We start from the raw sequence: 24,748 nt of genomic DNA, 5'->3' as shown, positions 1-24,748 counted from the left end.
TTACATTTCTCATTTTTGTTTAATCTTTCTTTACTTCCCTTTTTGTGTAACTTTTATTTCTACTTTATCTGTATTCAGAGATTTAGCAAACACCTTATCTATTAATCTATTCTATCTTCTTTTATAAGATATTAAGCAATATATTTTTTATAATATGTTTGAACTACACAATGGGATTAAAAATGAATTTTTTACATTTATGTTTCAAAATTATACACTCACCCGCACAAAATTCCGCCTCCCAAAATTGTTGATTAAGTTTAACAATCTATAACTTTATTATTTGTACTCCGATTTTCAAGATTCTTGCACCAGTTTGTAGTTACATCTATTGATGTCGTTTGTTATTATTCCAGTATCAAACATTTTTGCTTAGATGGCATTATACGGGGGTGAATGGAAAAGTTGTTTTTTCTCCTAACTTTAAAAAATTCTGTGGAAAAATTGGAGGGCTGATTTTGTTTCATACCTACTCCTTTTGTATTATCATGGAAGTATCACTAAGGTTTTGATTTTTGAATTATCCGAATATCCCTTTTCTTGTAAGAGCTTTAAATAAATACACTGGTTTGAAGGTTAATTTAATTAAAAATATCAAACGCACTAAAATTAACAAAACAAAATTAACAACAAAACAAAACAATTCAATAGCGGGTATGTCCACCTCTTGCAGCAACCACTGCTCGCAATCTGTTTAGCATCGAATAAAGATGTGTTATCCTTGCTTGGGGAATAGCCCGATATTCCTCTACCAGGGCCATAACTGTACCAAATTTTCTGGAGGCCTAGGATGACGATGAATAGCTTTTTTTAATTCATCACATAAATTCTCAATAGGATTGAGATTTGGGCTGCATGCGAGCCATTCTAATCTGATCAATTCAACCTCTATTTTATGAGTCAATCAATGTTTTTATTTACAAAATATGGTACAGATCTTACAAGAAAAGAGATAAGTATTCGGATAATTCAAGAAACAAAATTTTAGTGATGCCTCCGGGATAATATGACAGGACTATGAAACAAAATCAGCTATTTCATTTTTCCACAGAATTTTTTAAAGTTAGGAGAAAATACAACGCTTCCATTCACGCCTGTATAATGTCATGCAAGCAAAATTTGTTTGTTACTGAAATACATGTACCTAAAAACTGATGCAATAATCTTGGAAATTTTAGTACAAATAATAAAGTTATAAATTGTCAAACTTAATCAAATATTTTGGGTGGCGGAATTTTGTGCCGGTGAGTGTATATTAATTATGTTTTTGTAGAAACATTTCTTGTGAAACAACTATTGCAAAAGTTTATGGAACTATTTTGAAAAGTTAAACGACGTACGTCATTGTAAAAATATTGTTAATATGATTAAATTTTAATATTACTTGGCTTTCCAGTTTTCAGCATTACGCGTCTTAGATTTAATATGTACTAGATTTGACAGCAGATATTTCGCTATTCTCTAGCAGCATTTTATATTATGCCTTTGCTTTCAAATATTCCCAATTTTTTTATTTCGCTTTTCTCTGTTTTTTATTTTGTCTGATCTGTTATCATATTTTCCTAACTATTCTACATTGTGCCATATTATGTAGAAGTAAGGCGGATTGGTTTTATTATAATTTCGTTAAATTTTGAAAATTATTGATGATACAATTTTTATGACACAGGTCATTTGAATTTAATGGTGATATAATATTAAAAGTTTGTCGGAATCGCCATATTATTTTTAAAATTTCTTATACAAACTTGAGACAAGAAGGTATTAATATTTTTTTCTTTGAACTATCCTGTATAAAGATCGTTCTAATCTTCTACAGTACATAAAAATTGTGCTATTATCCATTTTCAAACCGGTGCGGTGTGCTATTATGTTTAATTTTTAAGAAATTTAGACTATGTTGATTGCAGATTTCAAAGAAATGCTGTGGTCTCTTTAATCTTCTTTAGATATGTTTTTGTATGATCTTAAGGCTGTATGTAGTTGTACTTAACATTAACTGTCAGCTCCCCCGCTATCTTGTAAACGACCTTATTGGTGGCCTGGTGCCGGTTGGCCTTAAATCTCTTGATGCTAGTCTTTCACTAACCATTCGTATAATTTTAAATCTTTGAATCTTATAACTATAACATGCTAATTTCATTTTTGTCCTCTCTATCTTTTCTGTTACACAATATCCTATATGTGATCATCATCATTAGGTTCATTACATGACGATTAGCCATGATTCATGCATATATTTTTCACTAAATAATACAATAAGTAAAGGTATCTTTTGTAATTTGAGCGATTTAGGTTTTTATTAACTATATTTTAATCTATAATTATATTTCAGTTCTAAATCTTGTTGTGAAGCCTTGTTCGAAATCTTGAACCCTTAAAATATACAGATGTCTTGTCAGGTCAGCGGGTTTTAGATGTCCTTGCTAGCTTAACGACACTTTTTAGACCAACCATCCTTGTAACTATATTGGGGAAAAGGTCTAGCATTCCTTTAAGGTTGTAGTGGGACATGGTTTCATTGCATCCGTTTATTCTTACTACTTCTTCTTTTTTCTCTCTTGGCTCTACAACTTTAAGTGAGTCTTGGTCGAGTTTTCTATTTTCCTCCATTCTAGTCGTAGATCACTAGTTACTGTACCCTTCCATCTTTTTTCTTTGGCGACCTTTGTATTTTTCATCATTTGCTCTTAGTATATTATGTACTGCCCAAACATACTGTCTGCTACAAACATGTCCTGCTACAAACAAACATACATTTGAGAAATGTAACGAAAGAAAAAGTTGTTAAATACAAATACCTAATAGCAACCTGGATTTCAGAAAATAATTACGTATTTTCGATACTGCAATATGGACTTGAAAGCTGGACATTGAAGCAAGAACACAAATTAGCGCTCATTTGAAATGTGGTATTACAGAAGGATGCTTAAAATTGACTCAGAAGAAAACGAACGAGGAAGTAATGCAAGAAATGGGCAAGGAACACAAACTAATAAACACAATAAAACAAGAAAGCTACATTCTGGGACACGTAATGAGGGGACAGCGATATGAAATGCTAAGCCTTAATACAGGGAAAGATAAGAGAGGAAGAAGTAGAGTGCCATGGTTAAAAAATTTAAGGGACTGGATTAAATGAAGTTGCCTTGATATATTGCCCAAAAAAGTTATACGCTTTATTCCAAAAAAAAGAATTAAAACTTTTTTTTGGGGTTATGTACACTCAACCCACGGATCTATAAAAATAGACATACATGTTTTGTAGAAGCCTAAACTATGCGTGTGAATTTTTATAAATTTTAAAATTGAATGAATGAAAAACTAAAAACCAAAAATGAAGGTTTTGATGGTGGGGAAGGGGGAAGGAGGTAGTGGGTTAAAATTACGCTGAGTCTTATTTTAAGTCACATAGATATTAAAAAATAAAAAAAATAATCCTGGTATTGAGGGAGGCTGCCTTTTAATTTATTTATCCCGTCCATAACTCTATACATAACTATCTTATCTAACTGGGAAGTTTGATGCTCCACTGTCGACGCATGTGCCACTAAAAAGTGACGGCACAGTGTTCAAACGTTTTCTTTAAGGTTTTACTATTTAAGTTATAGGCTCTTATTGTGTCTAAAATGATTAGCAAATTTCACCTATACCGGCTCTTAGTGTAGGTACCTATAATAAAAAGTTGTGAAAACTTTTGCAAATTGACTTTTGCTCTATAATGACGCCCTCTTGCAGATGAAAAATCTGTTCCTAGTGATTCTTAGAACTATGTAGATAAAAAGTATCTTCAAATCAAAAAACGTTAATAGAGACAGTAACGTATTTCTAGAAAAAGTTACAGGTAATCATATTTTTTTTAAAAAAGCGCCATTTTTACACAAAATTTCAAAAATATCCTGTGTATGTTGGTTGGATCATACAGAGGAATATGTCTGTGCTGCTATAAATCTTGACATTCGACATCTCGACATAAGATTTGAATTACGCGTCATGTTTATAGAAAATTTAATTTGATTTTTACTACGGATCAAATTTTTTTCTAAAATCAATAATTTTCGAGATAAATCACAAAATATTACAAAAAGAGTGGTTTTCAATCCCTTTTCACACCTATAAAAGCAGGTGTGGTATGACTGATTTTTTATGTGCAATCTGAGCCTGTGTTCTTGAACTAAATAATATTTCCAATAAATAATTAATTTCACAGAATACTCTTTGTACTTTAAGAATCTTTTTACACCATTTAAAATAGAATACAACGAATCTTCACTGCGTAATTAACGACATATGTATATTTTAAAAGAATTCCATTCCATTATAGGCATTTGCCTTCTTTTCTGTCATTAAACAAGGATGATGTAAAAAATATTTCCATAAAAATACGAAATCAGCAAGTGCACATGGTATTATAGGTGTTCAATAATTAAATACTAGCTTTACTAATTACTATAAATCACAAAGGGGACCATTAGTAGTAGATTATCAAAATTAACTTGTTTTATCTTGTATACCTACTGTATTTTCTAGCATTATTGTATTTCCCGTGTTAGTCATTGGTATTTATTACAATTTGTAGATAAAAAAAAATTGTGTTTCATAAATAATAACATTTGAAGAAGAAACAAACAGTTTATTGATATAATTTTGTTTATTCTAATATCTATCTTTATCATTCTCTATAGTTTCCTTATCAGTCTTAGACCATTTTTGCTATCTAAACAAAGCAAATTGGAAATTTATTGATGCAGGATGAAATAAAAGTTCTTTACAAGCTGTAGACAAATACATCCCCTGCTGAACTTTAATTTTAATAGTTTTTAGACTTTTTAGATCTTTACTCCTTAGTCCTTTTCTTCTTCTTCTTTCTAGCATGATCGATCATGCTAGTAGACTACTGCCTATTCATTGTGATCAAATCTTCCCTGGAAGATGAGGTCCAGGATTCTTGCCATCGTTTGGATGGTCTACCCTGTAGTCTTTTACTTACTGGGTTATTCGTTTTTACGCTTTTAATGAGTCTGCTGTCCTTCATTCTCTTTATATATTTGTTTCAATATCTTCGTCTCTGTCTGATCCATATTCATAGTATTCATGTATTTCATAGTTTTGTCTGATGTCTTCACTTCTCATTCTGTCACGTAGAGTTTTGCCTTGCATACTTCTTAGTGTTCTCATTTCAACTGATGTCATCATTTGTAACGTTCTATTTGTGTCTGGTTTTTTTTCTGCCGCATATGTTATAATAGGTCTTATTGTTGTGTTATATATTTTGATTTTGCTTTCAGTATATTTGTTCTTCCATACGATTTCTTTCAGACTTCCCGAGATTTTAGCTCCTTTCATGGTTTGTTCTCCTCTTTTGAGAGATTTGAAGACCTCTTTTGAGAGATTTCCATAGGTTACTATTTCCGCTATAAGATATTTGACGTGATTCACCTGTTCCACAGTTTTGGAGTCAATTTACAATTTGCATCTTCTCGGTTCTTTGGAAATTACTAGGCGCTTAGTCTTCTCGGTGTTGATGGGCATATTTAGTTCTTTAGCTTTAGTATTAAATGCATGCAGTAGCCTTTGGAGATTGTCTTCAGAATCGGCGATAAGGACAGCATCGTCAGCGTAGCAAACGAGTCTAAAGAATGTGTTACCTATCTTAAATTCCGCTGTTCTGAGAAGGTTTTCTATTATTTTGTTCATTATTAAATTAAATATGAAAGGGCTCAGTGAATCGCCTTGACGGATTCCTGTATTTATAACTATGTCTTCTATTGTCCAATGTCCTGCTCTTATTTTTGTTCCTTTTTTCCTTCCTTTTTTCTTATATATATATCTAATCGTTATAATAAAGTAGTAATAACATAAAATCCTTTATAAAAGGTATATTTGTCATTCAATTTGTCATTCAATCATTCAGAATTTCCGCTATCAAAGTCACTTGCTTCTATACAGCCATGATGTGAACTAGTCAAATTGAGCTCAATGGTACCTCGAGCGTGAAACATTGGATATTTTACACATCCATGTTCAAATCCACATCATTTTCATATGTTCCTATGACGGATTAATTATAAAGGGTTTATACCCAAATATTTTTTACTTTGGTGGTTAGCATGTTAGATTCTGAGAATATACTGATGATGATCGGTCAACCGATTGAAAACTAGTTATGTCTTTGATGTAGCCCTGTATAGGGATTTTAACAAATATTATAAAGGATTTTATGTTTTTGTAATGGTATACAGCCAACTACAGGAAAATTTTTTCCTCGTGGAAAGTAATAATAGTTTATTATCGCATAATAGAGATAGTATCTAATAATTATTAGATACTATCTCTATTATGCGATAATATAAGTAATATAAGTAATGGGATAGTAATCATAATGTAAATGATATATTTTTTGATTTATTGTTTATTATTTCCAAAGCATTGTACTTATAAATACTTTCTAATAGATTGCACGTGTCTTAATTATTATACTACTGATCAACTTAAATAATTACAATTAGTTACAATTTCCTTTACAAAAGAAAAATCTCAATTTTCACGCAGTTTTCCCTAGGAAATCCCACAGTTTTCACATATTGTACTCTTCTTGATTTCATCTTTCAGTTCAAAGACATAAGGGATAAGATCGTGGTTGGAATTCGTCAGAAATCCATTGGTCTTATAATATTTATATTATGTAGATGGTTCGAGAGATAAACGGATTCTGTTTTTGAGTCTGTTAATCTATAAACACCCTTTTTAAATTCATTTCATAGAATTCTTTCGGTTCTGTTAATTTTTTTTGCAGTTTGAGACGAGTTGATTGTGATTCTATTTTGTGTCTACAACGAGATATGCACTAATTGAGGTTATTACAATTTTAAACATTTAATCATATCAATCATGATAACATCAATAGGTATAATTTTTGACAATACATATTGGGAAAACTTTTCTAAGTATTGTTATTTAATAAGCTGTTTCAGGATTTTTCATTTTGACAACGCGAAAACGGCGGGTTCGTTGTAAAAAATATTCCCATGAGATTTCTTTGCATAATCACATTCGTGAGACACCCTAGAACAGCGATACTCAACCTCTTTTTCCCTGGGCCACATACTAGCTATTGCCACAGCTTGCGGGCCGCATAGGTGGTATCGTATACAGGGTGTTTTATTAAGAAACGGAAATATTTAAATGGCGAATAGAGGTCACTGAGGCGGTTCTTAGATATTCTACATTTATTGCCCTACCGATTTTTATAACCGAGTTACAGGGTGTTTTTATCGACTTTGCCCATTTTTGTCTGGAGCATAACTTTATAATCACCTTGTATATTTTTTGATATTTGATATAAGTATGTCTTATTTAGAACCCAAACCATAGAACTACGAATCAGAAGAAAAATCCAAGTCCGGTTTTAAAAATTATACTTAAATTCATTGTGACCTTGAAACCACATCCTGTATTGAAATTTTCAAAACCCATTTGCACATTTGAAAAGAGCACAAAGAACTGAGTTTATAGGTTTTTCTGTTTGTCACGTTTTTCGCAGAAAATTTAATCATTTTAATTTTGAAATGAAATATGTTTATTAAAATTTTTAAGAACTTTGAGATTACAAAGCAGGTTTTTAAAGTAGGTACCTTTAATAATAAATTATTGAATTTAATGAATACATTCTCATTTTAACACTAATCAATACTTTTACTTAGTTACTACATTGGAACGACCCACTTACTACTAATCACAAATACAGGTCCAGATTAACAAAAAATATAAAGTGATTGTGACCTTGAAACAACACCCTGTATATTGAAATTTTCAAAACCCGTTTGAAAATTTAAAAAGACCACAAAAACTAAGTTAAATGGTTCACCTTCATTTTTTTCGCAGAGAATTTAATGACTTCAATTAATTTTGAAATTATGTCGAAATTTTTAAGAACTCTGAGAACTCACCACAAAAATTTCGATTTAATTTCGAAATTAATGTCATTAAATTGTCTGCACAAAAAATTGAAAATATACAGGGTGTTGTTTCAAGGTCACAATTATTTTATATTTTTTGTTAATTCAAATCTGGGTTTTTCTTGTGATAAATAAGTGTCGTTCCAATGTAGTATATAATTATGGATTATTTTTAAGATGAATATTTATTTATTAAATTTAGTAATTTATTATTCAAAGTGTTTTAAAAACCTGCTTTTTAATCTTAGAGTGTTTAAAAAGTTTAGTATATTTAATGTCAAAATTAAAGTCATTAAACTTCCTGTGCCCAAAATTAAACCGAACCTGTAAACTCAGTTTTTGTGCTCTTTTCAAATGTGCAAATAAATCTTGAAAATTTAAATATACAGGGTATTGTTTAAAGGCCACAATTACTTTATATTTTTTTGGTAATCCGAACTTGGATTTTTCTTGTGATTACTAAATGGATTGTTCCACTGTATCTAGTAAATAAGTGTTGATTATTTTTAAAATGGGTATTTGTTCATTAACTTTAATAATGTATTATTATCTAAAAGTTAATAATACCTGCTTTTTAACCCCAGAATTCTTAAAAATTTCAATATAATTTCCCAATCACGCGCAAACACGCCTTAAACACAGCGGCACACTATCAAATAATTTGACAAACACGTGAAATTTGACAAATAATTTGATCGTTTACAGGGCCTTTTAGTGAGCATTCGGGCCGCATGAAAAACGCTAGAGGGCCGCATGCGGCCCGCGGGCCGCTGGTTGAGTATCACTGCCCTAGAACAAGGTGCAAGAAGTCGCCCACGGGAAAAGTGGTCCAAATTTTTTTTAACAATTTTTTTTAATCAAATTGCAAAAAATCAATATTTTCGGTCCGGACAATTTTTTTTTAGGTTTTTTGGACCATTCTGGACAAAAAGGTCTTGCGTAATTTTTCTCTAAAATTGATCGTTTTCGAGTTATAAGCAATTTAAAATTTTAAAAACGCGAATATTGCCATTTTTAAGACAATAACTCAGTTAAAATTTATTATTATGAAAGTCAGAAAGTGACTAAATCAAAGTTTAAAGCTCCCCCTAGGTGATCCTAAAGAAATTTGTGTCCTGAATTTACTACTAAGGTGTTATTTTTAATTATTAACAATGAGCGGTAACATCGTATTTACGCGGCTGTAAATGTGAGTGCGAGTGAGATGCACCATTGACTGCCGGAATGTCATCTCACCTTTGACGGCCGCCTAATACGTGCATGGCGCTCATTATTATTACTTAAAAATAACAGCTTAGTAATAAAATAATGACAAAAATTTCTTCAAGATCTTGTAGGGGGGGCATTAAACTGTGATTTAGTCACTTTCTAACTTTCATAATAATAACTTTTAACCGAGTTCAATTTTAAATTTTTTTCAATTTTAAATTGCGTATAATTCGAAAGCGATAAACTTCAGATAAAAATTATAAGAGCCCTTTTTTGTTCAGAATGGTACCAAAAACCTTAAAAAAAATTGTCCGGGCCGAAAACATTGATTTTCGCAATTAGATTAACAAAAATGTTAGAAAAAATTTGGACCAATTTTCACGTGGGCGACTTCTTGAACCTTATTCTGGGATGTCTCACGAATGTGATTATGCAAAAAAATCTCATGGGAATATTTTTTCCAACGAACCCGCCGCTTTCGCCAATCGCACATACGAAAATTCTGCATTTTCTATTATTTTGTTTTATTTTGTACCTTTTATTTATTAATTTGTGATAAACAACTATTATATTCTAGCTTATTTTTCTTTCTTAAATTGGAATGGTTCCAGTGGTTTTTTAATTATCTTCTCCTGTTACTTATGTGAAGATACTACTTTTTACGGAAGAGTATAGAGGTATATGTAGCATACTTTAAAAGTATGTCCTATTTCTACCCACTTTTTGCATTACATTACATAAGTCAGGTATTAATCCCCCACTGTATGCCAGCCAGACTGTTATACAACATTATCCATTCGAAACAGATTACTTAGTCATTAAGAAACATAAACCATAAATTTTTATCTTGGCAGAAGCCATCAGCTATTTGTGTTAATTTCTAGAAGATGGATGGAAGGTTTTGTTTAAGTACCATTTCATAATATAAAATATAAATATACTTCTAAATTAGAACGTAATATACAGTGTGGGCCAAAGAAAAGAGTTCACCTCGATATTTGGCAGTATTTATTAGATTTTAACGAAATGACCAAACAGGTCAATTTTTGATCTAAGGTGGACACATTTTTACGGTACATACATCTGTCATTTGTCGACCCCCTCCCTTCCACTTCCCCCACCCCTTTTTTTAAATAGGGAATAGGGGTCGTGTGCTAGCTTATTTGAAAGGTTATTCAATTCTATATTCAATAATATTAACATTGACATAATTATTTATACAAGGTGTCCAAGAAAAATTATTTTGAATTAAATTAATTCACACAAAAAGAAGAATGTATGTCAGTTATTTAACTCAAAATACATTCAACTGCTGACAGAAAACAGAAAAAAATGTGTATTTGATAAATAAACATTGTTTGTTGCTTAAATTCAATATTCAACCTACCAAGAGGCAGATGGGTGGAAGCTTGAACATTAAAATTAAGCGAAAAGCAATGTTTATTTATAAAAAAACATTTTTTCTGTTTTGTGACAACAGTAGCATTTTGAATTAAGTAAATTACATACATTTTTCTTTTTGTGTCAATTAATTTAATTAAAATTTTTTTTCTTGGACACCCTGTATAAATAATTATGGTAATGTTTATATAACTGAATAGAGAATTGAATAACCTTTCAAATGAGCTAACACACGATCCCTATTCCTTATTTAAAAATAAGGGGTGATGGAAGTAGAAGGGAGGGGGTTGACAAATGACAGATGTATGTACCATAAAACTGTGTCCCCTTTAGATCAAAATCGACCTGTTTCGTCATTTCCTTAAAATCTAATAAATACTGCCAAATATCGAGGTGGACTGTTTTCTTTGGCCTACTCTGTATAGATATTGCGTCCGACATTATTTTTTAGGGGCAATGTTTAGTTCGAGATGTTGAGGATTTGGTTGAAAAATACTAAAGTACAGTCCTGGTCAAAAAAATCCGGACACCTTAAAAATGGGTCAATTTTTATGTCTCGAATTTCCTAAACCTGTTCTCCGATTTAAGTGATTTTTTTAATATATATAGCCCTATTAATTAACAATATCGATGTAATATTGTTGCTAGACAAGTAAATTTTCATTGTATACCCAGTGTACCAATCAAACTGTGATTTTTTCTCAAAATTTGCCACACCCTGTGGAATATTCTAGCATTTATAAAATACTACAATCAAAACCCAAATATAGCCTCAGGTTTTCTTAACATTCTGTTTTTTTTTGCTTCATTCGCTTATGTTGGATAATAAAAATGTTAGGTACTTTGACAACTAGCCATGTTTTTCATCAATACAGAGTGTTTTTAAATAAGTATGACAAACTTTAAGGGGTAATTCTGAATGAAAAAGAAATGACAGTTTGCTTTATAAGTATGTTCGGAATGCTTCTTTTCCGGGATACGGGGCGTTGAAATTTTTCTTACAAACTGACGTTTTATGTATTGCTCTAAAACCGGTTGAGATATGCAAATGAAGTTTGATCGGTTTTAAGAGGTAGTTATGGCGCATTTTTTTTACATACAATTAAGAATTTTATATTCACCATTGATACGGGTAATATGACCCGTACGAGTAATGGTATGAATTTTTTTAAAGAAAAAGTTAGTACGCCACTAAGATATTTCAAATTAAAAATCATTTTTGAATTTCTCGTTCAATTTATAACAAAAAATCTTTGTTGCTTTTTTTTTCAAATGAGGCGCCGTATTTATGAAAAAAAAAATAAAACATCTTAACGCTTACAAAGTACATATTCGAGGTACAGTGGAACCCCGATAAGTCAGACTCCGATAACCCGGAAGTCCGGCTAACCCGGACCGATTTTCATCAGACAAAACAAACATTTTTTCAGTTTGACTGAGTTTTTTACCAAGAAATGAACAATACCGTTTACAACTGTACGTAATTTAGATGTATTGTCCATATGTATTTCATGTATTCGCAATTATAATGGAGTTTATAATTCTCCGGCTAACCCGAATTTTTGATAACCCGGATTGGCCGCGGTCCCGATTAATCCGACTTATCGAGGTTAAACTGTAGTTTACATATGCATAAAAACTTATTTCAACTACTTTGTAAACGTTAACATGTTTTATTTTGTGCCTAAAAACGGCGCCTCATATGAAAAAAAGGTAAGAAAGTTTTGTTGTTTTAAATTGAACGAGGAATTCAAAAATTATTTTTAATTTGAAATATCTCAGTGGCGTGGTAATTACACGTATGCGCGCCAACGGTGAATATAAAATTCTTAGTTGTATGTCAAAAAATGCGCAATAACTACATCTTAAAACCCACCAAATTTCATTTGCCACTTATTTTGTAGGTATAAGGTTGTCATCTTTATTTAAATACACCCTGTATTGATGAAAAACATGGCTATTTGTTGAAGTAACTAACTTTTTTATTATCCAACATAAGTCAATGAATCAAAAAAACAGAATGTCAAGAAAATGTGAGGCTGTAGTTGGGTTTTAATTTCAGTATTTTCTAAATGCTAGAATATTCCACAGGGTGTGGCGAACTTTGAGAATAGAACACAGTTTGATTGGTACACCCGGTATACAATGACAATTTATCTGTCTAGCATCAATATTATTACAGCGATATTGTTAAATAATAGGGCTGTAATATATTAAAAAAATCACTTAAATCGGACAACAGGTTTAGGAAATTCGAGACATCAAAAATGTCCCATTTTTAAGGTGTCCGAATTTGTTTGACCAGGAGATAATTAATTTTGTGAAATACCTGCAACATGGCATTTGATAATTCTGATTATTAATCTTCAATAATTTTTATGGCCTGGCTTCAAGGTACCTAGATATTCCCAATCAAAACAGTTTTTAACTTTAAATGCAATCAGGTAACTAGATGTTATTAAAATCTTGCATCACGTAAGTAAATAAAATTTAATCGAACCTGGCAAAACTTAACGTAACCTATCACCTATTATTATCATCTAACGCTAACGTAACCAAACCAAACTTTTTAACGCCTAACTTCGTCACCTCATTACTTCGAGATCTCGCTAGCTTGTATCTCAAACACAATCATTTTTTAGATCGATCAAATTTGATAGTCAATATCTCAATACCTAAATTTACCATTTACAAAAAAAAATATTTCAGGTTAGATATCTGCTTCATGAAATTGACCATAAATACATTTTTTAAACAAATTATCCAACACATTTACGACAAATTATTCATTTTCGCTATTCTTTAAAATTCAATCGTAAATATATTTTAGATAATTACCATGACATGTGTACTAAACGCGGTATATTGATTTTAGATATTGGGGTTATATTCTTATTTTATCTATCTTTTAAAGATTTTTTCTACCCTCACGAGTGTCTGCGTTCCTTGCAAAATTTCGTTTCTTATCTGGCGTTTTACTCTTTTGTGTTTGCTGTGTTGCCCATCATTTTCTCTCATAAAATATTTTCCATTTTGCTTTCTATTTAATTAAATTCATATTTATTTTGATTCGGTCAATTAATACTCTTTGATTATATTTCTGCTGTCGAATGAATGACAAAGATATCGCTGTATGTGATATAAAATTTTAAACCAAAAACATTTTTTTGTTTGTCAATATTTTTCCCACAAACTAGATAATCTTATATAAATAGTTACTAGCACTTGGATTTATCGGACTAAACCCTGACTTTGAACTTTTATGTTTATTATGTACTGCGATAATGAACGATAATGAACTTTTATAATAAACGGAAAAATGTGGAATAGAAAATTCTGGATATAGTTTACATTAAACTGTGAATTAATATCTGAGGCGAACTTTATCAATATAATTATCTAATTCAAACCTTTTTTGTCCGTTTTGCTTGTGCTGCGAGATATTATTGTGAAAATATTTTCTTTGTGCTACGTGGTTTTTCCAAATTTCCCGATCAAGTTAACTTTTGATCTCTCAAGTAGAAAACAGACAATGTAAATATTGTTTATTAAAATAATATATAAACTTATTACAAATATATCTACGACTAATTACCACTAAAATTAAGGCACATATCCCATTGTTTCACCAACCTATGTATACTCTGCTTAAAGAATATTTGTGGAGGTTTCTCGAAAAATTCTCTTACAACATTTTGTACTTCGTCCGACTGAAAACAATTAACTTTGAAGAGCCTTTTTGAGTGTCCCAAATACGTGAAATTGCAAGGCGACAAATCCAGACCATAGGGTGGATGTTCTAATATACTCCATTTCTTTCGTTATAAATTTTCTGTCATTACTTTGGCAACATGAGCCCAGCATTGTTGTCAGGATGAATGGCAACAAGACCTTCCCTGGGCAGCTTCACCTTTCATCTCAAAACGTCATTATAGAAGTTTGGGTTGATATGCACTCTAGGTTCTGTAAACACTATGAGCAAGGGTCCATCGTAGTAGAAAAAAATAATCTTTGAACAAACATGAAAAAACGGAAAAAACATGACCTTGCTTACAGAAGGTTGAACTTTTAACTTCTTAGGTGAAGGAAAATTTTGGTGTTTTCCTTGTATCGACGATAGTTTACTAGACGGTTCAAAATAATGACACCAAGATTCGTCGCCAACAACTATTAATAAAAAAGAGTCATTTTCAGTTTTTCCGGTATTCCTTGAGATGTTGCAAAAATAAACCCATTTGAAACCTTTTTTTGGCTTCTAATAAAAGGAGCACAAACTTTTATGTAACCCAGTTTGTGTACGGTATTATGGACATGGACAGATCCTACGGATTTCTTTGAACAAGCCTTCTACACTGTCTTTTAGCCTGTCTGTTGATGTACTTACTCTTTTAGTAAATATCTTGTGGAGTTGTCTTGCAGGCTTTATAATTTTATCTATGTGATGTATCTTTTGTATTTTATAATAATTTTATATTTATCACCTATGCTTATTTTCATTCGGATTATGTAAATTATGATTCGGGAGTGCTCCTAGTAGCATTTAACGTATCTTGGTTTGTTTATTTCTACTGCATCTTAATTATAAATTTAGTATAAGCGCAGAAACTGAGGAACTACTCTGTCCACTCTACTCTGTGGATCCACAAAGTAGCTTGAACAGGCGATTTTGTAGCGTCAGTGGCTGGCGACAGTGCAGTGGCTGGCCACTGTCGCCAGCTGTGGCGTCCATTACATAATCATTGGCGCTACAAAATCGCCTGTTAAGCCACTTTGTGGATCCACTCAGTAGCGCTGCAGAGCGGTTCGTCTGTTTTTGCTCTAAGGGTTTATAAGGAAGGTAATACTGTTGGGTAATACATAGATCCATGTTTTCTGGTATGTTTCTATTTGCAAAATAATTTTGCATTTATTTAATACCTTCACGTTCTCGCTTATGGCGCTAAATTTATTTTTCATCCACATTTACAATTTAAGTTTTTTTAGTAAAAGCATCTATTATAAATATTTCAAGGCCATATTTTGTTATCACTTTCGAAGATTTTTCGTTGACAACAACCCTTGGGGGCAATGTCAGATGCGAATAAAAACTTCTGACCTCTTAATCGCGTTCCATTAATAGTGTGTAAAATAAGCAATATCATCTGCTTTTCACATGCAAAATGTTTTTGCAGTGATATTTTTTTAGTTTTATAGTAAATATATTTATCATAAATTATCTAAAAATATTAAGTAACGAAGAAACTTTTTGAAAACTAAATTAAGATAATAAATTTTAATCGCATTTTTTAATAAAACAGTTTTTCAGTGTAATATAAACATTGTTATCTTAGGGGAAGTCAACTTAGACTTTTTACTTAGACAATAAATCGTTTTTTAAATACAGGGCCTATTGACTTTTTTGTTTTGTGTTCGGAATGACTTCACGAAAAAGGTATACAATAGAAAAATGTAACCGTGCATAAACATGTCAAAATCAATATACTAAGACCCAGATTTTGTTACTCGGGAGTTTTTGGGGTCGCTAAACATGAATCCGCCATCCGAACCAACCCCAGGAGCACCTGGTGTCCACGATTACTGTTAGGGCACGTCATCTTTAGTTTCAAGGGTTTTCGGCACTAAATTGATGCAAACAGATTACTCAGGGGTTTTGGGGTCGCTGAATAAGAATACGTAATCAGAACTGACCCCTAGAGAACCTGGTGTCCAGGGTCACTGCTGTGGCACGTCATCTTCTGAAGTTTCGAGGGCATTCGGCACTAAATTGATTTAAACAGATTATTCGGGTGGTTTTGGGGATTGCTGAACACGAATATGACATCAAAATTGACCCTCGGAACACCTAGTGTCGAGGGTGACTGCTTGCACGTCATTTTCTGTAATGTCGAGGATTTTCGACAATAAATTGGAGCAAACAGAGTACTTGGGGGTATCCAGGGTTTATTTTCTGTGTATGTATGTGTTTAAATTAATTTAGTGCTGAAAACACTAGAAACTCGCGCACCACATGCTCTGGGGTCGGTTGGTTCTGATGACGTATCCATGTTCAGTGACTCCAAAATTCTCCGCGTAATTTATTTGTATCAATTTAGTTCCAGAAACCGTTGAAACTACAGATGACCTGCCTTAGCAATAATTTTGGGCACCAGGTGCTCCGAGAGTCATTTCTGATGGCGTATTCATATTCAGCGACCCCAAAAACTCCCAAGTCCCAAAATTTGGCATTTAATATAGTGATTTTGACATTTTTATGCACTTCTGGATGCATTTTATGCACTGTAAATGTAATTATGCATTAACACACATAGTTCTAATGTAAACTTTTTTCCCAGCGTCATCCCGAGCACAATGCAAAAAGTTGCAAGTCGATATATTCTGTATTTAAAAATCTATTTCTTCCGGTGTTTTGTGTTCAAAATATCTGGTCTATCTAATATCTGATCATCACAATTTCATCGGCGGTATAAAAAAAGTTCAATCACTACAACGGAGAAAATATTTTTCCGATATTTTCAGTAGTAATTACACGAGAGCTATAAAATTATCGATTTGTACCCTGAGTGACACTTTGACAGTTTTAATTTCACAATCAGAAGGGGAGTGAAATTATGCCAAAGTGTCACGAGGGCAAAAACGATCGATAATTCGAGCTCGAGAGTAATTCGGTATGAGTATTTCATGAATAAACTGTCTTTTTAAAGCATTTTAACTAATATTTGATTGATATCTTTGCCTGAATATTTGCTAAACATGTTTCTTGTTGTTCTCTGTGACAAGTTGTAAAACAATAATTGTCATTAATGTCACTGAATGTATTTTTGCGTAGCAAGCAACGAAGGGCAGCTGACATAAAATACTTGACGACGGGAAATTATCAGTAGTAATTGCACAAGAGCTCTAAAATTCTATAGTAATTTTAGAGATCGAGTGCAATTTGTTGCGATTATTTCATGAATAAAACTGTTCAAAACCAAAATTTTATTGTAATTTATTTATGTAAGTACAAATTAGTACAATTAAACACACAGTTGTTATAAATATTTTACGGTTGAAAGTCATCACTTTTATAATTTTTAAAATATTAATTGTCATTAATGTCACTGAATATATTTTTTTAATAGCAACGAAGGGCATCTGACGTAATATACTTGACGGCGGGAAATTATCAATTTAATTTAGATTTCTGTAGCTTTCTATTGGTCAGAATCTCCTATGAATGAAATAATCAAAAATTATCGAAGGTAATTACACAAGTGCATTAAAATTATCGATAATTTTGCTTGAAAGCCTATTGCCTAAAAACTACTAGAGTTCATTTTCATATTTTGGCGAAAGAGCCCGACTCCGAAGGAGGAAAATTTCACTAAAATGTAAAAATGAACGAGAATCGGTTTGTGTTGGAATGCCCGGTTATTTTTATGAGTTGCTGTTCATCAACTCCTTCCTTCGCCAGTTTTGAAGCAGTTGTTAGTATGTGGTTGTCAAATTCAACAATTAAAAACATCACAGTGCAATTTTAGATTTCTACTATGCAATTATCGCTGTAATCAGGCGATAATTATTGTCGAGTAGACAAATGGGTGAGTGTAATTTTCGCTGTAATTTTTATTCTTGTAGGTTTCTATTGGTCAGAATCTCTATGAATGAAATAATCCTATAAATCGTACATTTCACAAAGTTTGACACGTTGATCTTTTATAAAAATCCTTAGTCCCTACGTAAACGCATATGTCCTTAGTCCCTACGTACTAGCCGCATATTATATAAACAATAGCTGAGGAAGCAAACCAGCAATAGTAAGCAATATAACTGGGTTGGCAACTAAATATCGTGTAAGAAATACAGTTAAGATTTAATTTCAACAAACAGTACCACCATTCGCTTATACCTTGTGGAATTATCATAACGAGCTATTGTGTGATCCCTGGATCGAAACAAAATATTTCTGTCATGTTAGGAAAGTTATAATTTGCAAAGCAAACACACGATAAATGAACTGACATTAGAAATATAAAAATTGCATTTCATAATACGTCAATATATCTGGGCAAAAACGAAAAATAAGAAAGACAATTAAGATTTAATTTTGATACAGAGTACCACCATGCGATTATACGCATTTTATTCTTTTGGAAGCATCACAGCGAGCTGAGGTGTACCTACTCTCTGGATCGAAACAAAATGATGATGATCTCTTTCACCCATCTCTTTCCAGCGCTGCTCATCTGTGCATCTACATATGTTTTCTACGGCCGTGCTAAAAGAGCCACTTTCACTGAATTTATTTCAAAATCTTATTGTGTTCATGTTTTAATGAAATTAACGCGATTATTTCATTCATAGGAGGTTCTGACCAGTAGAAAGGTACAGAAATCTAAATTAAATCGATTATTTTTTGATGATTTTAATTTCCAATCGTATAGTAAGATATTTGATCACGTGTTTAATTCTGTCCAATCAGATTAAAATTATACTGAGAATTATCTTCTTCTTAACGTGCCCTATCAAGTCCCCTTGACGTTGGCGAATAACATGGCAAAACTGTCTCTGTCTCGAGCTATTCTAAATAGGTGTTCTGCTTTCTTTATTCCTGTCCACTCCCGGATATTCTTCAAATAAGAGGTCTGCTTTCTACCAATTCCTCTGCGTCCTTCGATTTTACCCATCATAATAAGTTGAAGAATATTATACCGGTCTCCCCTTACTACGTGTCCAAAATAGGCCATCTTTCTATATTTGATGTTATCAAGCAGCTCGCGGGTAGCATTTGCTCTCTTAAGGACTGCCACATTTGTCAGCATAGCCGTCCATGGTATTTTCAGAATACGTCTGTGCAGCCACATTTCAAAGGCCTCCAAACGGTTAATGGTGGATATTTTTAATGTCCATGCTTCGACGCCATACAAGAGGACTGACCAAATGTAGCATTTAATCATGCGCATTCGAAGTTGAAGTTGCAAGGTATCATTACAGAAGAATGACCTCATTTTTAAAAATGTCGTGCGGGCTATCTCGATTCTACATTTTATCTCTTTATCTGGATCTAGTTGTTCAGTAATATGGCAACCAAGATATTTAAAACTGGGTACTCTTTGAATTATATGACTATCAACATATAAACGTGAATCTTGATGGGCCAAACGGCTAAATACCATGTATTTTGTTTTTGAACAGTTTATATTTAGGCCAAACTCTCTTCCCAGAGAATTATCTACTGTAGAAAATTACTGATAGAATTTTTTTAAGTAGATTGTTTCTGTTTAATGGCAACCAGTTTCCTAGTTTTGACAACTGTCACATTTAAGAAAATATCCATAATATACGTATTAAAAAATAATCTTACGAATATCACACGACAATAAGAATAAATAAGAAAATAATGCTTCATTTTTACTCAAATTTGTTGTCATTGGGCAATAGCCACTCGAGCCCTGTGGGCTCTCGTGTCTATTGCCAGACAACAAATTTTCGAAAAACTGTCGCATTATTTTCAATTTATTCTCACTCTCTTGTGATATTATACCCGATAATTTTTGATAATTTCCCGTCGTCAAGTATATTACGTCAGATGCCCTTCGTTGCTACGAAAAAATACATTCAGTGGCATTGATGACAATTAATGTTTTAAAAATTATAAAAGTGATGACTTTAAACCGTCAAATTAATATTTATAACAACTGTTTATTTAATTGTACTGATTTGTACTTATATAAATAAATTACAATAAAATTTTGGTTTTGAACAGTTTTATTCATGAAATAATCGCAACAAATTGCACTCGATCTCTAAAATTAATATAGAATTTTAGAACTCTTGTGCAATTACTACTGATAAGTCGATGAAATCAAATTATTTTGACATAATATTTAAAAGTCGGATCAGTAGACAATTACAATGGTTTTGAATTCGTCGTCATGGAAGCCAAAATCGTCGTCATGGTAACCCATTATATTGAAAGTTTGGATTTGACAACCTTGTCAAAGAAATAATTTGTGTATTTTCACTTCTAAATAAAAATTGATATAACTCAATTTTTGTGGCTTTTTTCCAAACGTACGGCTCTAGAAAAAATATTGTTCCTAACTCATGCGGAAAGTGTCTTCCCCGCACTCGACTGCTTGCCCGAACTCCGCTATCACGTCGTTCGGGTCAACGGCAGTCTCGTGCCTGACAGTATCACTTTCCGCACTAGTTAGGAAAATAACTATTTTGTTCCAGACAATCGTATATCATTATTCAACGCAAAGTAAGGACTTCATATTCCTCTTTTGTTTTATCAAGAATATTTACGCGATACTGCGATACTAATTACGATTTTTTATAGTTTTTATAAAACTATAAATTAATAAGTATTAGAGTATGGAGCAGCAGGCTTACGTCTCTCCGATGAGACTCCAATAAGAGTCGAAAATCGTCGATTCAGAGTGCTGGACTGCGCTCCGTATTCTAAGTGAAAAATAAGATTGTTTTGCCTTCGCATTGCAACTGAATAAAAATGGTATACATTTTTATTTTTATATTAGTATTACTCCTATAGAGTAACTAGGTCCATTTTCCGTTGGAACTTTACTAAGTTGCAGACTGCAGTGAATTGCATAGTGTAGAATTCCTTCCCTTTTGTTTTCACTGCAGCATCCATCTGGCTTGCATATTGTAGAAGCCTTAGAGGTGTCACCAGGTAAATGGACCAATAAGTTTTCAATTTAAAAATCTTTTAGTAACATTTTTACTTTAATATTTTTCAATATTATTAATGTCGCTATTAGGATTGAAAAACTTTGCCTCTTAATAATAATTACTTTGTCTTAAATATAATTATTCCTAACGTGGTATTTTAGGCGTAAGCGTTATATTTTTCAGTCATAGAATTGTAATTCTAATATGACTAAAATCTGGTTAAAAAAATAGTTTTCGAATAATTATTGTTTTATTTAATTATCCCAGTAAAGAATATTATGACTAGACGCTCTGTAATTTCTTTAGAACGTTCTTTTTGTTCTTTAGCATACCAGAATAAACTCGAAGATCCATATGGGATATACCTATGTGTTTATTAAATTAGTTCTTGTTGGGATATTGTCATTACGTCAATTAGATCAAGTGAATAATAGCCGGTGAGCATTATACAAGCGGTTGTTTGTTACAGAAGACAATAGTGGTATTAAAAATACAAATAAAGTGTAGTCGAGATAAAGCTTTGTATGGAATACGGGGAATTCAATTATCAACGTTCTTTTGCGTTTGTAAATGCTTAGTAAATTAGATGCCAATTGGTTGTTGGAGGTTGTTTGCAGGGATTTTATGCGATTTTGATTAAAATTTGAATCAAAGATGAAAAAACAGAACAATAAATGAGTTATTCTTATTCTTCTTCTTTTTGTGTAGACATTATTCTGTCTGTTTTTTTAGTGTGCCCCCAGTAAGTTGTAGCTCTATCGTTTCTGTGGTCTTCCCCCTGATCTTCTTCCTATTTGGGTTATTGGGCTATTAGGGAACCGTCTCTTTCCGTTTTTACTACTCTATTGGTTGTCATTCGACTTATGTTCGGTTCTACTCTTCTGTTTCATATCCAGTTCTTAATGTTTTCCACCTTGCATATCCGTCCTATATCTGTACTTCTAGCTCTGCCCTATAGTGTATTACCATCGATTTTTCGAACGGCTTTCATCTCTGCTATTTCTAGCATTTTTTTGTCCTGTGTGCCAAGTCATGTTTCTGCAGCGTAAGTCGTTATTAGTCTAATGACTGTTGTGTAAATTCAGCCTTTCATTTCTTTTTCGATATTTTTATTTCTCCATATTGTTTCCTTCAGGCAACCTGTGGCTCTGTTTGCTCTATTCACTTGAACTTCCACTTCGGTTTCGAGCTTGCCGTAGCTAGATAGTGTGATGCCTAGGTATTTAAACCCCATCACATCACCTGTTCTATTATCTGACCCTCCAGATCCAATTTGCATGTTAGTATAATTTACTGATATAACCATGCATTTTATCTTTTTTTTTTTGGAGAAATTAACATGTTAAAGGATATTCTGGAGGATATATTAAATTGTTGCAGTATATGTTGTAAACATCTTCACGCATCAACATAAGTTAGTTACTAATGTATCTATATATCTATCTATCTATATTATATCTATGGTATCTATCTAATACAGCGGAGCCTCGATAAGTCGGATTAATCAGGACCGCGGCCGATCCGGGTTATGGAAAATCCGTGTTAGCCAGAGAGTAATGTAAAAATTAATAAAATACATATAAATAATAAACAAATACACATTATAATTGCAAAAACATGAAATACATATGCACAGTACATCTAAATTACGTACAGTTGTATACAGATACAGTATTGTTTATTTCTTGGTAAAAAACTCAGTCAAAGTGAAAAAATGCTTGTTTTGTCTGATGAAAATCGGTCCGGGTTAGCCGGACTTCTGGGTTATCGGAGGCCGATTTATCGGGGTTCCACTGTAAGAAAAAAATAATTAGCTGACAAAACAATGGGTCCAATGGACTGGTAGAGAATTCGATAAAATAGAGAATACTATCTATCTACTTATATAAAGTTCTTATTATATCCAAGTTTGGATATGGGACTTCAAACCTTACTGCCATTTTTCTATGTTTATAGAGATTTTCATCCATCTTGTCTTTTTAAATTATCTACCCAAAGCATCTGTGGTCTTTCTTTGGGTCGTTCTGATTCCCAGTGTCTCCAGTGCATGACCTGTTTCATCTATCTGCTTTCTGCTTGATGCTATGGCCTAAAAATATCCACTTTGTCTCTTAATTTTTCTAGTACATTTTTCACCTTCGTAGTATTCCGTATCCATTTACAGAGAATACTTGTCGAATGAATTAAAGTCTAATTATATATCAAGATAAAACTGTACCAACTTGTTTTGTTCAGAATTTTAGTTAGGCCTGGATCCCGCGTACCAAAAAAAAGTTTATTAATAGCAAGCTGAAAATTTGTTAATAGCTTAACGGTATCTAGTCGGACAAACTTTGATGTATGCTTTACGGCAAAATATAAAAATTAAAGTGACACAGAAATATTGTTAGAGCCAAAACTGAAAACTAATTCGTGTATTTTATGTTTCAGATCAAGTTTGCAGAACAGGATGCCGGAAAAGTAGTATGTGCTTTTTATTTATATTTACATTAATCACTAGTTTACAACGTTTTTTACCCAGCCATGGAACCAACGGGTATAAGTAGTATAATCAATCCTAAATAAGGTTAGGTAGTGAAAAAAAAAATCAGGACGTCAAGTTTTTTTTATATTCATTTTTTAAGTTTTTCATAATTATTCATATACATATGTTAAACAAAAAAAAAACTAAAAATGACACAGATTACTTTTTCTTTTATTATTATTATTATTATACATAAACAAGGGCAGAGGGACAAGTCCCTATTATGCCCAAAAACAAAGAAATTACATAAGTAACCTACTAGTAAATACAATATAAAAAAAACAACAACAACAAAAAAAAAGATACAATTTGGGTTTACATAAAAAAAATATTTCAACTATAATAGAAAACTGTCAAGTCTGTTTTTAAATGTGTTGGTAGAGGGGGCTGAGACAATGTTATCATCCAGGTTATTCCAAATATCGAAAACTCTATTTGCTAAAAAATTCTGTCTTGGTCTCGTACAAAAGTTCTCTTTTTTCAGTTTAAATTGGTGACCTCTAAGGCGTTCATCTTGATTGATTGTAAAAATTTCGTCGAGATTTCCGAAATTAAATTTTAATATTTTAAATGTGGATATTAAGTCGCCACGTTGTCGGCGAAGTCCAAAAGAAGTTAGGTGGGCCATACTGAGCCTTTCTTCATAGGAAGGTCTTCTCAGTCCCAATGGAATTCGAGTGGCCTTTCTTTGGACGTTTTCCAACAAAATTTTGTCTCGAACCAAATCAGGATACCACGTTGGGCCAGCATATTCAAGAATCGGTCTTATCTAAATAGTGTAAAGTTTACAGAATGACTGCATTGAAGCTCTCGAAAAACACCTCCGAATAAGATATAGTCTGGAGTTCGCACGTTTACAAATAGACTGAATATGGTCGGACCACGTTAGGCTGCTGTTTACGATAACACCGAGGTCGTTATACGAGAACACTGAATCTAATGGTTGTCCGTTAACGAAGTACGGCACAAGTGGATTGTT

The 24,748-nt window shown here is 32.3% G+C and overlaps 1 protein-coding gene across 2 annotated transcripts in view; it reads left to right on the top strand.

The window, feature by feature from the left end:
- LOC114336812 (apolipophorins) overlaps positions 1 to 24,748 on the top strand; it is a 119,870-nt gene that overhangs the window by 847 nt on the left and 94,275 nt on the right. For both annotated transcript variants that reach the window (XM_028287192.2, XM_028287191.2), the window contains exon 2: positions 23,676 to 23,708. In XM_028287192.2, coding sequence (XP_028142993.1) covers positions 23,676 to 23,708 — 33 coding nt within the window. The remainder of the gene's footprint in view (positions 1 to 23,675; positions 23,709 to 24,748) is intronic.

This window comes from Diabrotica virgifera, chromosome 7, assembly GCF_917563875.1.
Source record: "Diabrotica virgifera virgifera chromosome 7, PGI_DIABVI_V3a".
Lineage (NCBI taxonomy): Eukaryota > Metazoa > Arthropoda > Insecta > Coleoptera > Chrysomelidae > Diabrotica > Diabrotica virgifera.
Note: the sequence above shows the minus strand (reverse complement) of the source record. Positions and strands in the feature narration are given on the sequence as shown.